The sequence below is a fragment of the Melanotaenia boesemani genome, chromosome 11 (genome assembly GCF_017639745.1).
Source record: "Melanotaenia boesemani isolate fMelBoe1 chromosome 11, fMelBoe1.pri, whole genome shotgun sequence".
NCBI lineage: Eukaryota > Metazoa > Chordata > Actinopteri > Atheriniformes > Melanotaeniidae > Melanotaenia > Melanotaenia boesemani.
The window spans coordinates 14907903-14922550 of record NC_055692.1 but is presented as its reverse complement, the minus strand read 5'-3'; the positions used below and the strand labels follow the sequence as shown (position 1 = coordinate 14922550).

The 14648-nt window shown below is 38.3% G+C and overlaps 1 protein-coding gene across 1 annotated transcript; it reads right to left on the bottom strand.

Annotated features, from left to right (window-relative positions):
• Positions 1-657: 657 nt before the first annotated feature.
• On the bottom strand, positions 658-13305 carry cbwd (COBW domain containing). Its single transcript, XM_042000147.1, has 16 exons — positions 13167-13305; positions 12821-12933; positions 12590-12676; positions 12198-12294; positions 10291-10382; positions 8079-8138; positions 7559-7596; positions 6661-6707; positions 6100-6186; positions 5958-6002; positions 5292-5348; positions 3363-3414; positions 2213-2281; positions 2046-2111; positions 1794-1920; positions 658-1185 (listed from the first exon to the last, which is right to left on the bottom strand). The coding sequence occupies exons 2-16, from the start codon at positions 12918-12920 to the stop codon at positions 1112-1114; spliced, it is 1098 nt and encodes a 365-aa protein (XP_041856081.1). The 5' UTR covers positions 12921-12933; positions 13167-13305; the 3' UTR covers positions 658-1111.
• Between the last annotated feature and the right edge of the window lie 1343 nt (positions 13306-14648).

Below are 14648 nucleotides of genomic sequence, written 5' to 3'. Positions count from 1 at the left end.
TTGTTGTTTGGATGTTCCATGTAGCTATATCCGACATGAACTTATACCAGTTTGACATTAAATATTTGCAATTTGATATCACAACTCGTACAACAGCTCAGTCAGAGGTGGGCTGTTCTGAGGAGGCATTTTATCACCATGCCTAACTCGCGATTAAGAAATCAAGTGTTTTTCCTTTAACACCCCCTCACAGGTTCGTTTAGTTTGTCACCTCCGTATGGCCGCGGGTGGTGTGACCATGAAAATGGCCATGGTGCGGCCTCCCGCAGCCCACAGAGAAAAGAGGCAATAGTCACCTTAATGAGGCCATCAGCATCAGAATTAAGAAGGAAACAGCTCAGCAGCAAGATGTGCTCTGTGGCCTCCACTCTGGTGTTACGACCGGCATGAATAAGCAGAGCCATCCTCAAAGCAAACTGGTCCAGCAGCGTATACGTGCTAAAACCGTGCTGTAGTAAATATCAATTGCTAATAACCAAGCTGGGAAAACTCCACCCATTTCCTCACCTGAGACAGTTTTCACATGACTGTACCTACAGAGGCTTAAGCTAAATATGAAAGGGATTACTTTTTAAGCTTCCATTTTAGGGGGTTTTGCATTATATATCATATAAAGAAAATTAAAAAAAAGAAAATTATAATAAATGTAACACCACCTTCAGAAGAAAACTTTATTCTCAATCATCTGAAATCACAGAATTAAGAAAAGTCAAAGGTAAACAGGACTACTGTAAGCCCAACCTTCTAATACACCACATAGTGACAGGTGCAGGGACAGCTTTCTACAAGTGAACACAATGTGTTGTTCACACTCCTAAACCTTTGCAGTATCTTTTGTGCATGCAAAAACTTTAGCTTTCTTTTCTTGGAAGTCATAATTAGATCATGTCTAAAATGATTAAACACTGTTATTGTCGTTTATATGAAAAAAAAGCTGTGATGGATTATCAAAACTCTCAACTATCATATCGATACAGTTACTTTTAGTCATCCTATGCAACATCTTGTGGTCACAGAGAAGTACAGTATGTCTGAAGGACAAGCTCAGCTTTAGGCATAGTTAGTGCCATAGTTTTTGTTCCAGAATTTAAAGAGAAAAAGAGGCTTCTAGCTACTTGTTTTCAGCAACCAACATAACATTAGAAATGAATTTTTCCTGCAGGATGTCCTTGTCCAGGTTCCTACCTGGAATTAAAACAGAGCATTATCACAAGTGGATACAAGCACACAGAAAAACAAACATGAGCATGTGTAGATAAGTGTAACATTGCTCTTTATGCAGCTCAGATGAACTCAGATTAGTACATTTTCTTTAACATTTGCCAGAAAATGTTTAAAAAAATCCCTTTTGAAAAAGGTGATGCAAGATTACAGTCAGGAACTCCAGGCCAGGAATTTAAGACAAAACCTGGAAAAGAACTTGTTTATAAATGTAAAGGGTGCTTAAAACCATTAACAGAAGTCAGTCCATGAATTAATTTAATATAAGCCATTTTACATAAAAATGGCTTATATTAAATGATTTGCATAAATGCAAATGAGAGAAAAAAGTCTGTTCTGGTTTCTGTTTCCCCATTAGGACCTTTACTGATCTTGTCTTTATAGGACAAAATCCCAGTCTTAATGTGGTAAAAGATCATTTTGGGGTTCCTCGAAAGATGTAAATTAAGTTTAAGTTAATGGTTAGAGATTGGAGTTTGGGTTTGGTTGTACAATGAATGGAAGACAATACAAGGACCTAATGAGCATAGCACAACTTGTGGGCGTTTGACTTTGTGAGTGTGTGTGCTTACCTATAAAGACCAGCCGGTTGATCCGCGGGTTCTCCTCCCAAAGCTGTGGAGTCTCATTGAGCTCGTACAGCTCGTGGACCCCCTGCAGCATCATTTGATGGGCTTTACCTGCAAATGAAACTATGCCCTGAAAACACACAAGTCAGGAGTGACACATTAACCTTCAAGTGAAGCATTTAACCGATGAACAGATAATAATGGCAAAGTTATTTATTACTGCAGCCACTGATGAACCATTGTGCTCTGCTGTACCTTTAACCGGATGACAGTCATGGGTTCTCTTTCTTTATTACAGAACTTCTTTTCCCAAAGCAGATCCTGATATGGTGGAAAACAGATGTTTTACTTTTCAAAAGACTTCGTTGTATTACAGCTAATCAGTGATAGCAACTGGGATTTGAATAAAAGAGCATCTTTACTTGGATGAAGGTATTCAAGGCTTCCTCAGAGAGATCTCCAGAGACTTCAAACGTCACAGTCAAAATACTCTACAGATAACAAACAAAACACAAACTTATTCAAATTTACTGAAACTACCAAAGCCATTATAAGGACTGAACAAAATAACCCTTTTTTAATGTCCTGACTGATAGCTTTGTCAATGAACGTGTCAAAAGCCACAACTCCTCGTGGCACCTGAAACCCAGCAACTACATGTCTCTCCATCTTTAACCACCCCCCTCTTTATCCTTTACCCTCCTCTCAATACTTCCTTGTGACATTAAAAGGTCACTTTGCAGATATTTGGGGGTTTTGTACTCAAGTGTTAAGGTTACACACTTCCTTGTCATTTTGTATAACAACAGAAAAACATTAACATGAAAAGAGCGAGGTGAGGGTGGGGGCGTTGAGAGTGTGTGTGTGTGTCGGGGGGGCTCTGAGGAACAGTAGAGCTTCATGCGGGAAAGAGAACCTGAGAGAAAACAGACAACAATGCTGTTATTTACCCACATAAATTACCCTCATCTCTCTTCATCCTGTGATAAAAGTTCTCGGGTATAAAGCACAGCTGAAAACAATATGAGGTCTAATTGCTGCAGGGAGTCATTTAATCTGATGACGCTTGATGAAAACGGTTGCAGAGACGCTACGAAACTATTGCTCTAAGAAACAGATTTAATGACTGAAACCTTCAAGAAACTGATATAGAAGAGATATAGAAGATTGGGGATAAAATGTCTTTTTTTTTATTATAACCCAAATATCTCCAAACAACAAACCCCCCCTAACATGTTGCCACAACCAAGTTACATGTTAGTCAATCTAGCCAACACCCAGTCAACATAAAAAAAAAGGCTTTAATGTTTCCGTTATGAATGACCCAGATAGGCTCTATTTGTAATGTAACAAGAAAACATCAAAAGCCTCAAGTTGATCTCCACACAAAAAGCAAAGCAGGGAGGGAGTTTTCACTACAGTGTCGCAGCCTGGGGGAATGCAAGACAACAGTTTTAGCCTGAGGAGAATGCACCCCCCTTCATCCTGTAGGAAACAATGTGTTGAAATAAATTAGCAAAGAAAAACCTCAGAGGTGCACAAAGACTAAATTCATCTCAGTACGGGACAAACCTTGTCAAGATGTGGTCTTGTAGGTTTCACAAGCTGGAGCTTCTCAGCAAACCTTTCAAATGAGAGAAATGATTACATATAGTTTTTTCCCCCGTTTCATCTCAGAATTGAAGCAATTTTTCATTTTAAAATATCGACTAAACAAAAAGCAACTAAAGACAGTCTATAAATGCTAACTATAAATCCCAAATGTGTAGTTGTGTAATTGAGTGATCACTTTTCAGCTGTAGAACATGAAGAGTGTGTACACTATGTCATGCTGAACTGACCAGAGCCTTATCTTTGTTTTCTGTGGCTTTACAGTCATCTGACCTCCTTACGGACAATAATAAAAGTTCACAAGTCAGAAATGTGGTTAAAAAAAATCCATGCTGCCTGTGTAAGGCAGGACTGCCTCATCTTAATATATATTGAAGTGTATGGACATAGAATGAGGGATCAAAATTGAGACAGTAACATAGCAAAATCAAATGTAAACATGGGAGAGTCAGCACAGCACAAGAAGCTGCCCATGTTGATGTGAGGCTGACCTGTTTGGCAAGGGAAAATTACCAAGGATGAATAGTGGCAGGTTAACAAGGGTGTGTAGGACGTGACGAAGCTCTAAGCTGCTTCAGTTTTGTGAGTATGAATGAGCGAGCATTTTTCCCGCTGTTACAGAAAATGTGAAGATATGTCACATTGTGTTGCATGCTGGCACAGGAGCATAGATGATGGACGTCACCAGGAGTAACTGAACTGCACCGCTAAATCAAAGACCTGCTTATTAACAAACCAGAACCTACCCACAAGAGCCGTCTCCTGGTTATTAGCAAATTTAAGAAAATGAAAAAATGAAGCAATACAATAGAGCACCTAATGTCAACAAACAGTGTGTCTACTGTGTGAAAAAAGGCTACCAGTAAGGCTTTACTGGTTAGCTAACTGGTTAAGTTAAAAAAAAAAAAAAAAAAAAAAAACTTTTCTAATCACTTTTCTGCACTCTCTTTTTTTGCAAAAGAACAGAACAAGTTTTTTTTCTTTATGTCTGATCTCATAGTTACTCATACTCTAAACAGACTTGCTAAGGCCTTAGAAATGGCAATTAAATCCTAAAGGACACCCACTACCACCTCCAAACAAACTATTACCCTTGTTCCCCCACTTCTCCCCGACCTCACAAGGAGGCTAAATGTTGTGTCCAGCTGCTTGAGCCCTGTGTGCTGTTAGTGCCACACAGGCAGAGCGGCAGGGGGGCTGCTTCAAACAGCCAGCATGGGACTCAGGGGAGGAGGGGCCGAGACCCAAAGGCAGGGCAAAAGGAGCTATCTGTTGGGACAAGGGGAACTCCTCGGGAGCCAGTGGACACACACAGCTCTAATCCTCTGCAGCTGGTTGAAAGACACTGACTCGGGGCATCTAAGAGAGCTTTAACACGGCGGCTGGTTCATTCACATGAAGGGATGAACACTGATTCTATTCATGAGAATGGCATTCTGCGGAGGATACAATATGATGACCATCCTGTGGTGTAACAGAGATGCTCAATAGAAGACTCTGTTAATTAGAGAGAAACAAGGCAGCCGCATCAAAGACGGTTGGCTACACAACTCAGTAGTAGCAACAAAAGCTATAAGCTCTTCATGTTTCCCTGAGAGTTTTAAATGCAAGATTATCAGTGAATATGCGAGCATCAGCACATGTAAGATGACGATAAGTCAGAAACTGCAGTTAATAAACCCCAAAAATGCATCAGAGGTTTGACCAAAAATCCAGTTTGACATCGAAAATAAGTTTTTAAACAAATACTAATAACAATGTGGCTGCGTAGTTAATTTATTCAAAGCATTTATTGAGACCTTTGAATTCAAAATCAGAGGTAAATCTATTTAATAAATGCTTTTATGTAAGTTTTTTTTTTTTAAAGGAAACCGAACGAAAATAACTCACTTTGCTCCATCCTTACTGTCGAAGCAATGCAGATCCAGGACTTCAGCAAGGTCCACCCTGCCACAGAGGATTTCATTATATCACTTTAAAGTTTCATTTTTAAATCCAACCAGCTCATGCTTGATAATGCCATAAAGCTTCAATGTTTACCACAAATCACCATTAAAGGTAACCGAGTGAACCATCTCAAGCTAAATGTTTCTGCAATGTTTTTTCAATTAACCCCTCGCTGCACAGTCTTTCATCTGCTCACCCTGGTCTGAACTCTGCAGGAGGGCAATGCAGAGCCCCAACACACCCAGTCCTTTTATTCACACCGCTTTGTGTTAGGTTCCTCCAGTACACACAGAAATCTAACCATCCGGACACATATATTTGGACCCACACACATCCACACATATGCCATCTTGTCTGAGGAGCTGGGGGTCAGAGAGTAAAGACTTGTGGGTAACTGGACACCGATGCAGGTTTGATGTTTACTCAGAGCCCTTCAATTTGTGTTTGTTTATGTGCACGTCTGAAGCAAAGTCTGAACTTCTTCATCTTTGATACAAAGATCTGAGAAGGGGTTACACTAAACTCAGCAGGGAACCTGGGCCAAAGAAGGCTACTTAACCTGATCGCTCAAGATGACCCCTTATTTGTTTGAAAGAAAACTTAACTTACCTTGATCTCTGGGTTTCGAGAATCTTGACGAGACCATTTATTGACCTGAAATGAGGAAAAAAATAAATAAAAAGGATCGTACTAAATTACAACTCAGCCTCACATCTCAATCCCCTTTACAGATGCTGACTTGAAGTGTTACCTGACAGTGTCTCTGATATGATTTAGTTCCTTTTCATTCACCAGGTCCGTCTTGTTGATTATGGTCAAGTCAGCAACAGCAATCTGTCTTAGGGGACATTAAATAAACTACAGTGTAAATAAGGAATGCTTCCAGTCTAACTAAACGTGCCCGATAACATGTAAAAACACTAAAATATGGACACACTTGTTTCAAGCTGCTCATGTGTATGAGCCTTTATGGGTGGCCGTCTGAAACACAGTAAATGCCAAACTCAAATGGAAGCCGAGCGCTGTTTAGTTTAGAGGTGAAAAGACAAATAAAGACAAAGAATGCAAAAGGTCATGATGCTAGTCTTTTTTTTCCCCCCCATCAGTGTATTAGTTCAGCAACAGCACCACACATCTGCTGGAAAAGGCAAACTGGGAAACATGCGGACAAATGGCAGGGGTAATAATTATTAATTATGACATCTGGTGTGGACACAGTGACCAGGATTAGTTCGGCTTCTTGGAAAATATACTTATTAGCTTTTGTTTAATCCATCACAATGTAGAAAAAAAAAAAAAGAAATTGAATTACCTAGCTGCTTCATTGACAAGTCCGTCTGCTTTTTCTTCTGATAGTTGCTATGGAATGTGAAGATAATGAACATAAGTTACACATACAACCACAAAGTGGCTGCAAAAAGAAATAATTCACACTGTTTAATTTCTAATATAAGCATGCTCTAAAATGGAAACAAAAGCTGAAAACAAACTCTTAATTTAATCTTTTATCAACTCTTGACACATGAAACCACAGGAGATCCTTTTTTTTTTTTCTTGTGATAGAAAAGCAATTTTCCAAAACAGTTTAATGTGTAGTAACAGACAGCACAGGAGGTATTCATCTGGATCATGACCCCTGAGTGTCAGTCTGACAAGAATCTGTCACCCTCTGGATCACCGCAGCTCCATCTCTGAATGACAGCAATGAATTAAATAAAACTTAATGGATTTGTCAATTGCTGATTTTATTCAACATGCTCTGCAATGAATGAAAAACAGCCCTTCAGGTGGTGTGAAGCAAAGAGTGGATGGATGTAAAAAGGATATATCTTTAGACAGATATTTGATGAGACAGATAAGAGAGGAGGCAGGTGAATGGATGCGACAGTCGTGTCACGATGCTCACACCTGTGATTTATATTATTCTGTCACTATAAGTTTAATCATCTCTATCTTTCAGTCAGGATTTCCAGCTAAGCTCAAAGACCGTGAAACATGTCACTTCACTGAGCACGGCACTTCCAAATTAGAGCCCATTATCTAAGTGTCACTTACTCTGGTTTTTACCAGAGAGGAAAGGATCACATTATTTTGACATAAAAGTCATAATTTCCTTTGTTGTTGCTCAAAAGGAAATACTGCAAATGTTTTTATCCATTATGTTTTGTATTACAAAAGTAGATATAAGAAGTATATTTTTTATGACATACCTGTAGACCATACTTTGCATCGATGACAGTGACGATGCCTGCAGTAGGATAAACAAATAAATAATAGCGGGAAAAATGTGCCACAATTTTTGCACATTCTGCTCCAAATTGCAGATGCCTTTTGGCTTTTGGTCACTTTCTCTGGCCACTTTTGGTAAGTTAGCCTGTCACAACACAGCAGACAGCTGAGCGTTTGGTGGTAGGAGGAGGCCGGTGATTCAAACACACACATTACACAACAGCAGATATTTAGTTAAGCCTATATTTCTACAATATTATACTATGGCTGTACTGCAGAATTTACAGGTCTAAGAAAATGTAATTACATCTCTCATTTTTACAAAGACTTAAATTTATTGTGAGAAGATAATACAAGTTAAAATGCTGGCTCTGCCATACCTGTTCATATCTGGTTGAAAAGTGCAAGCAGTGCTGGAGTTTTCAAGTTAATCGGTTATTCGGTAAAGGAATCAAAGAGGCACCAAAAACAGAGGTACAACTGACAAGTCAGAGCTCTTACCATCCAAATAGATATCACTGCCAAGCTCTGCATCGACCCAGAACATGGAGGCCACAGATCCTGCCACAAGAAGTTGATTTGTTAGAGTTTATTCAACCTAAAAATGAAAGTGTTAGGATAATAAGCTTTCCACCTGGCCGATGAAAGCCAAACTTTTAAAATTGACTGACTTCTACATTCTTTGCTCTTGTAAAAAATAATGAAAGCTGGCAAAAAAAATAGGCTATGGATTCTGGCAGATTCTAAAAATAATGTTCCAACAACAATAAAATAACAGCTAATATTGTCAGTCATCCTTTGACATAGCTATTAGCATTTTGCATATTTTAATTAATAAATCTTCACCAGTTATGGAAAGCACAATCTGCTATGCAGTCATCTGTTGGGGCAGCAATATCAGAGCCAAAGACTTAAAGAAAATGAATAATCTGATCAAGAAAGATGGTTAGGGACAACTGTGGAGTCCCTGGAGCCGATTGTACAGGGAAGACTGCTGCATAAGCTGCTTAATGTAATGGACAATCCTGAACATCCTCTACACAACATCGTGAAGAAACAACATGTTCAGTGAGAAGCTTCCTCAAGTTATAATTATTTCTTAAAAATATACTAAATTAAAATTTCCCTCTGGGATAAATAAAGCATTTCATTTCATTGAATTAATGTTCAACTTAAAAGCCTGAAGAACAGAAGAAAGAAACATCATCTATTTTTTTTTTTTAGCTCTGAGGATCAGATTAAACCAATATTAGAAAATTTTCAATTGTTCTTTCCTCCTGGTAGCTTCAGTTTGTTTCCATTTTACTGTGGTGACACGCTTGTCACCAGAACCTCTGTTGCAATGCCACCCACAGCTTGTACACATAATGCACTTTTGTCAAACCGTTGAGTGAAAATCACAAAGCATTGTAAATATTTGATGGATGCTTAATGAAAACACAGTTTTTGAGTGGCATGTTTCACACAATTCATCTGGTCTCTTCCTGAATATAGGAAGAAAATCCCCCTGGGAGTGTTTATGATTGACAGCACTGGCGCAGCCAATGACAGGTCTGTCCAGGTCGATAACAAGCCAATGACATGGGAGAGGAGTGAGGATAGCCCCAGTCGAATCATGCTCTGCTGGTTCTAACTGAGAGGCTGTGTGTTGTGTCTGCCCATGCTGCTACCTCCTGACACCTGTCACTTAGCGACACACCTTGACTGTCACTCCGCTCGCCCTGTAATAACCTAATATTGATTTCCTCATTCACACCCAAGAGATGAACAGACAGCTGGCTGCACCTGGATGCTCCTGTCACAGCAACACAAGTCTGGTCCTCAGTTTGTCCCAAAATGTCTAACTTCTGGTCTGGGCTTTAAAACGTAACTGGCAGGGCTTTTAAACATTCAGACACAAACAGCAAAAAAAGGCTCTGTGCTAACACTGGATCACAGTGTTACTACAAACTAGTCCTAAAATATTAATTATCTCAAAGAATTATTAACAAAATCAGACACTGTAAATAGGATGATGTACATTTTATTATTTCTCATTCAAAATTAAAGCTCACTGTCAAATGCCTGTGACCTGTGTGTGTGTGTGTGTGTGTGTTTGTGGGCTGGAAGTGCCAGTTCATGTTTATTACATCTAACTCACACACACTTCCTTGTGAAAAGCTGTTACTGATGCTTCACAGAGAAGAATAACTATTTGCTCCTCATTCCAAAGTTTGAACAGTCTATAATCTAATACAGATTTTTTGTTTTGTGAGATTTTTTTGGGCTTCATTGGCCCTTAGCTGACAGTAGCTGAACAGCAGGGCTCCAGGCCAGGATTCAAACCCAGACCAGCTGCGTTAAGGAACCCTGTATATTGGGCCGCCACTCAACCAGCTGAGCTAAAAGGGGGAGTGGTTGCCTAGTTGTCACAGAGGTGGGCTTGGGTCTGGAGGACCTGGATTCAGGTCCCCAGTGTGCCAACAGAAGAGGACCACTATGGGACCTTGAGCAAGGCCCTTAACCGCCCAATTGCACCCCAGGCGCTGGAATTTGGCAGCCCACTGCTACTAGTTAAAGTAACTAGTGATCAGATAGAGAAATAGAGAGGAGTCATTTTGGCATGTATTATATGTACTGACAAATAAAGATTTATTTATTTATTTTTGTCAACACCACCCATCTAATATATATTTACATAGTCTACACACAAATTTTGGAAAATGTTCATTACCTGGATCAGCAAGTCCTGTGGTTTCCAGTAGGATGTAATCAAATTTTCCTTTCTTTTCCATCAAGTTTTCAATGGCTTTAAGACCATTATCCCTAAAAAAAAACAAAAAAAAAAACATCAAAGTAGAAATAATTACAAATACAAACAAGAATGTATTCTGCCAGACACACAGCAGCAGTCAAACATTTGGGCACACCTACACTTTATTTTGACTGGTCTCCACATTTCAGAAAAAAACAATAAATACATTGAAACTTTCAAACAAAACATTTGGATTTATGTTTGACAAAAAATTTGGACAACAAAAAGCTGCTTTAAATTTCAAAGCAGCTTTCTGGTATGCACACTGTATCACACACAGTATGACTGCAGAAGACATTTAGGGTAGAGTCTGGAATGGTAGAGAACAGTCCTGCTGTGCAGACACACCTGCACAAACATGATGGAACAGTCATCAAAAGAAAACCTGCTGCATCTTTGCCACAAAATGTAGCTTCTATAAACAAATGAATAAAATTAAATAATTACAAATTTAAATAAAACCTTCTGTTTATACCTGGAGCAGAAGAGATACACATTTATATTAAAAAAGCAACTTTCTAGCTGTTAACATGGGTGTGGATCAGTCATGTTTTGTGTTGATAGCACAAGGAGTGCTTCTCTGTTAGCAAGAAGATGGAATTCACCAAACTGCGGAAGGCAACTTCACACCATCTGTAATAATAACTGAATTTAAAAACAGGACGGCTCCTGCAACAGGATAACATACATTTTGAGAACCATAATAAACTATCTCAAGAGATAAGCGCTAAAGGCTTCACTGTGACCTTTATATTCCAACAAATAAACACATCTGAAAATCTGTGGAGAGACCTTATGAGAGCAATGCATACAAAATAGCCCATAACTCTCACAAAGCTTGAAGCTTTTTATAGGACAAGTGGTCGTAAATCCCCATAAACAAGAACCACAAACCTTATGGCTGCTACATCAACTATTTACAACTTACAAAACTTGCTGAATAAGAGGTATGAAGTAAAACTTAGGATTTCAGCTGTAATAAGTACATTTACTTAAGGTTTAAAATGTAAATAATAAAATAATCTCCTGAAAATATTAAATAAATGTGTTAACTTTAATATTTTTATAGTTAAAAATAACAAGATGGGAAACCTCTGCATACCACCATGCACTCACCAGCCGCTTTATTAGGACCATTTGCTCAATTGATTGTTACAGGAATAGCTAATCAGCTAGTCACATGGTAGCAACTCATTGCATTTTAACATTTAGGCATGGTGAAGATGACCTGAGCATTGTTTAATACACCACAACCTACCTATCCATCCCTTTAATGACCACAGTGTGCCATCTTCTAATGGCTACTTCCAGCAGGATAATGCACCAAGTCACACAGCACAAATAATCTCAAACTGGTTTCTTGAACATGATAATGAGTTCTCTGTAGTCCAGTGAGCTCCACAGTCACCAGATCTCAATCCAATAGAGGACCTCTGGAATGTTGTGGAATGGGAGATTCTCATATTTAATGTACAGCCAATAAATCTGCAGCAACTGTGTGACGCTATCATATCAATATGGACCAAAATCTCTAGGGAATGTTTCCAACACTTTACTGAATGTATGCCAAGAAGAGTTAAGGCAGTTCTGAAAGTAAAAGGAGGTTCAACCCATAACTAGCAACCTAATAAAGAGGCTGGTGAGTGTATATCCTTATTACTAGTAGTAATGCGGTTACATATATAGTTGATACACATATGATAAGTTAAGTATTACTTTGGAAAGTCAAGACTTAAAAAAAAGAAAACAATGGAAAAAAACAGCAACAACTTTTCTACAAGTTAATATTGCATCACCAATGACCTGTAGTTATTTACTTAACATACTTGACAGAGCAACAGAGACAGCCATTTCTCAGCTCCAGCCATTCCTCATACAGCTCTCCTGCTTGGCTCACTGCAAGGGACTTCTCAAGGGCGCTACCTTCAGGGACACAGTGTGGGAAGAAACACAATCAGGTCAGCTAAGCAAGACTGAACAATTTATACCAAAAATGCTTCAGCTTGTAGTCTTCATAACAATTCATTTTTCAACTCTAGCTGTGTTTAGTAGTTTGCTAAGATGCTGCTCTCTTGTGGCAAGCTGAGGAAACAACCTAACAGAAATCACTAAACTGACATTGAGTTTATCGAACACAAAAGAACATCTTTGTTTAGTATGAGCAAAATGACTTCAGTGACCATTAGTTTTGATTGTGCTAATGGTAAAATCAGTTTACCTTCTCCAAATTCATTGAGAATGACAGCAATCCGCTTGTTATGTTGCTCTGTTAAAATGTAGTTTAAGAGTGTAGTCTTTCCAGCACCTGTTAAGAAACATGTACATGCACAGTGTTAATATATTAATATACTCGTGCTGCAAAACAGTGAGAGTGTACAACACCCAACAGCTTTGTTTGAGACTATAATCTCCCATATAATCTCATTTAGGCTGTGAGTACAGATCTCACCTAGGTAGCCTGTGATGATTGTGACCGGTATCTGCCGGGTAGGGGGATCAGACTGGGTGTCGATGGGCACTAACTCTGGACAGTCATCATCTTCCTCCATTATGACACTCAAACTGGAAAAAAATGTTTGTCTTCAGACACACTAGTTAAATTTGATCTAATGTTCAAATCCAGTTGGATTATACATATAAAACTGTTTGCCTATAGAAAGTCTGCATGTTGTTAAATTATTCTGGCCATTATCTTTATAAGCCTAAAAAGTACAAAAACGTGAAGGAACATAAGTCAGTGTAACAGCAAAATTCAGAGAACCCTAATAACAATCATCGACACTTAACCTGCTTACCTGTTTAATCACCACCACAACAGAAGAAGCCACACTGTCATTAATTTACAAAGACAACAATAAATCACCGCCTGTTACACAAAGTTTTCTTATTAAATGCTTTGCTCGGCTGTTTCATTTGACAGCGTGCTACTGTGAATGGACTCCGTGTTAATACTGAAACTCTAACATTGGTTCCGCTTCCTTCACGAGTACCCAGGACACACACAGCACAGCAAATATAGGTTATTGATTACTATGGAATAAATTGACACAACAAACTCTAAGATTTTTTTTTATTAGATGAACTAGTTGTTTTGTTGTTGTCTTTTTTTTTGTTTTTTTTTTTTGTTTTTTAAGCATCAGTTTGCTTGAACCACCGGACTTTTTTGTTGTAGAGACAAAAGTCAACCACGAGATGGAGACAAACACTTTTATTGCAGCAAACTAACTGACACAAGCCATCAACGTCAGTTCAATTTGTGGTAATTATAACAGATATGAAAATCCAGCAGCTCTCCTATAGATTCAAGATTTTTTATATTAGAGAAGCTGTAGTTGAATGCCATCATAGTATAATGCCTCACACACTAAATTTAGCATTTTAACTGGTCTAGATTATTTAGCCATGAAATGATGTGCCTCTATTTTTATTTACCGAAACATTTTCCATGTTTTCCTACAGCAGCATAGGCTTCTTGTCTGATAAAAATATCCCCCAGCATGCAAAATGTAGTAAAATCTTTGTTTCTGTAAAGTCTTAGGGAAATGTCCATGATGTTTTGAACGGATGCTATTTTGCCTATATTATAGATTATTACCCTGGAATGTGTGACACAAACCTGATTATTCAAACCAATAAAAACAATTATTTAATATTTTTAAGGAATCAACATAAAATCAAACTTTGGTCCTAAAAGGCTAAAAATAATAAGAGGTTTAAAGATAGACAGTATGTAATGTAAAAAAACAATAATAATTTAAATACAAATTTCTGGAGTCATACTGTATAAATATATTTATTTATTTTGTTCGATGTTGTGGATAATCCCTGTCCAATTAAGATTAAGTAAATCTAATTAAGCGAGTCCTTAAGATCCTACTGGCATTAAACAGTTGCAATGAAACTAAATACAGCTTTATGAGATTGGATTTAAATTGGCATAGAAAAGTTTTTCAATGGGACATACTCTGATTAACATTTGAAATGGTTATGAATAACCAAAAGTGTTTTCTGTTATTATATTTTGCTGGCTGGCTTACCAGATTTGTTATTAATACATGCTAATTAATTTCAGATTACCAGCTGAATCGTAAGGAGGAGTGGTGGTGCTAATATCTGGAGTACTTCCAGAGTTAGTAACTGGTGATAGCAAATAAATGAAAACACCACACACCATAGAGAGTAAGAAGGGCCTCACCTCTTCAGTCCTCATGAATGCCTCTATTTGTGCCAACTGAGGTTAAAAAACCAGGTCTCTTTAAGCAAAGAGGCTTTGCAGC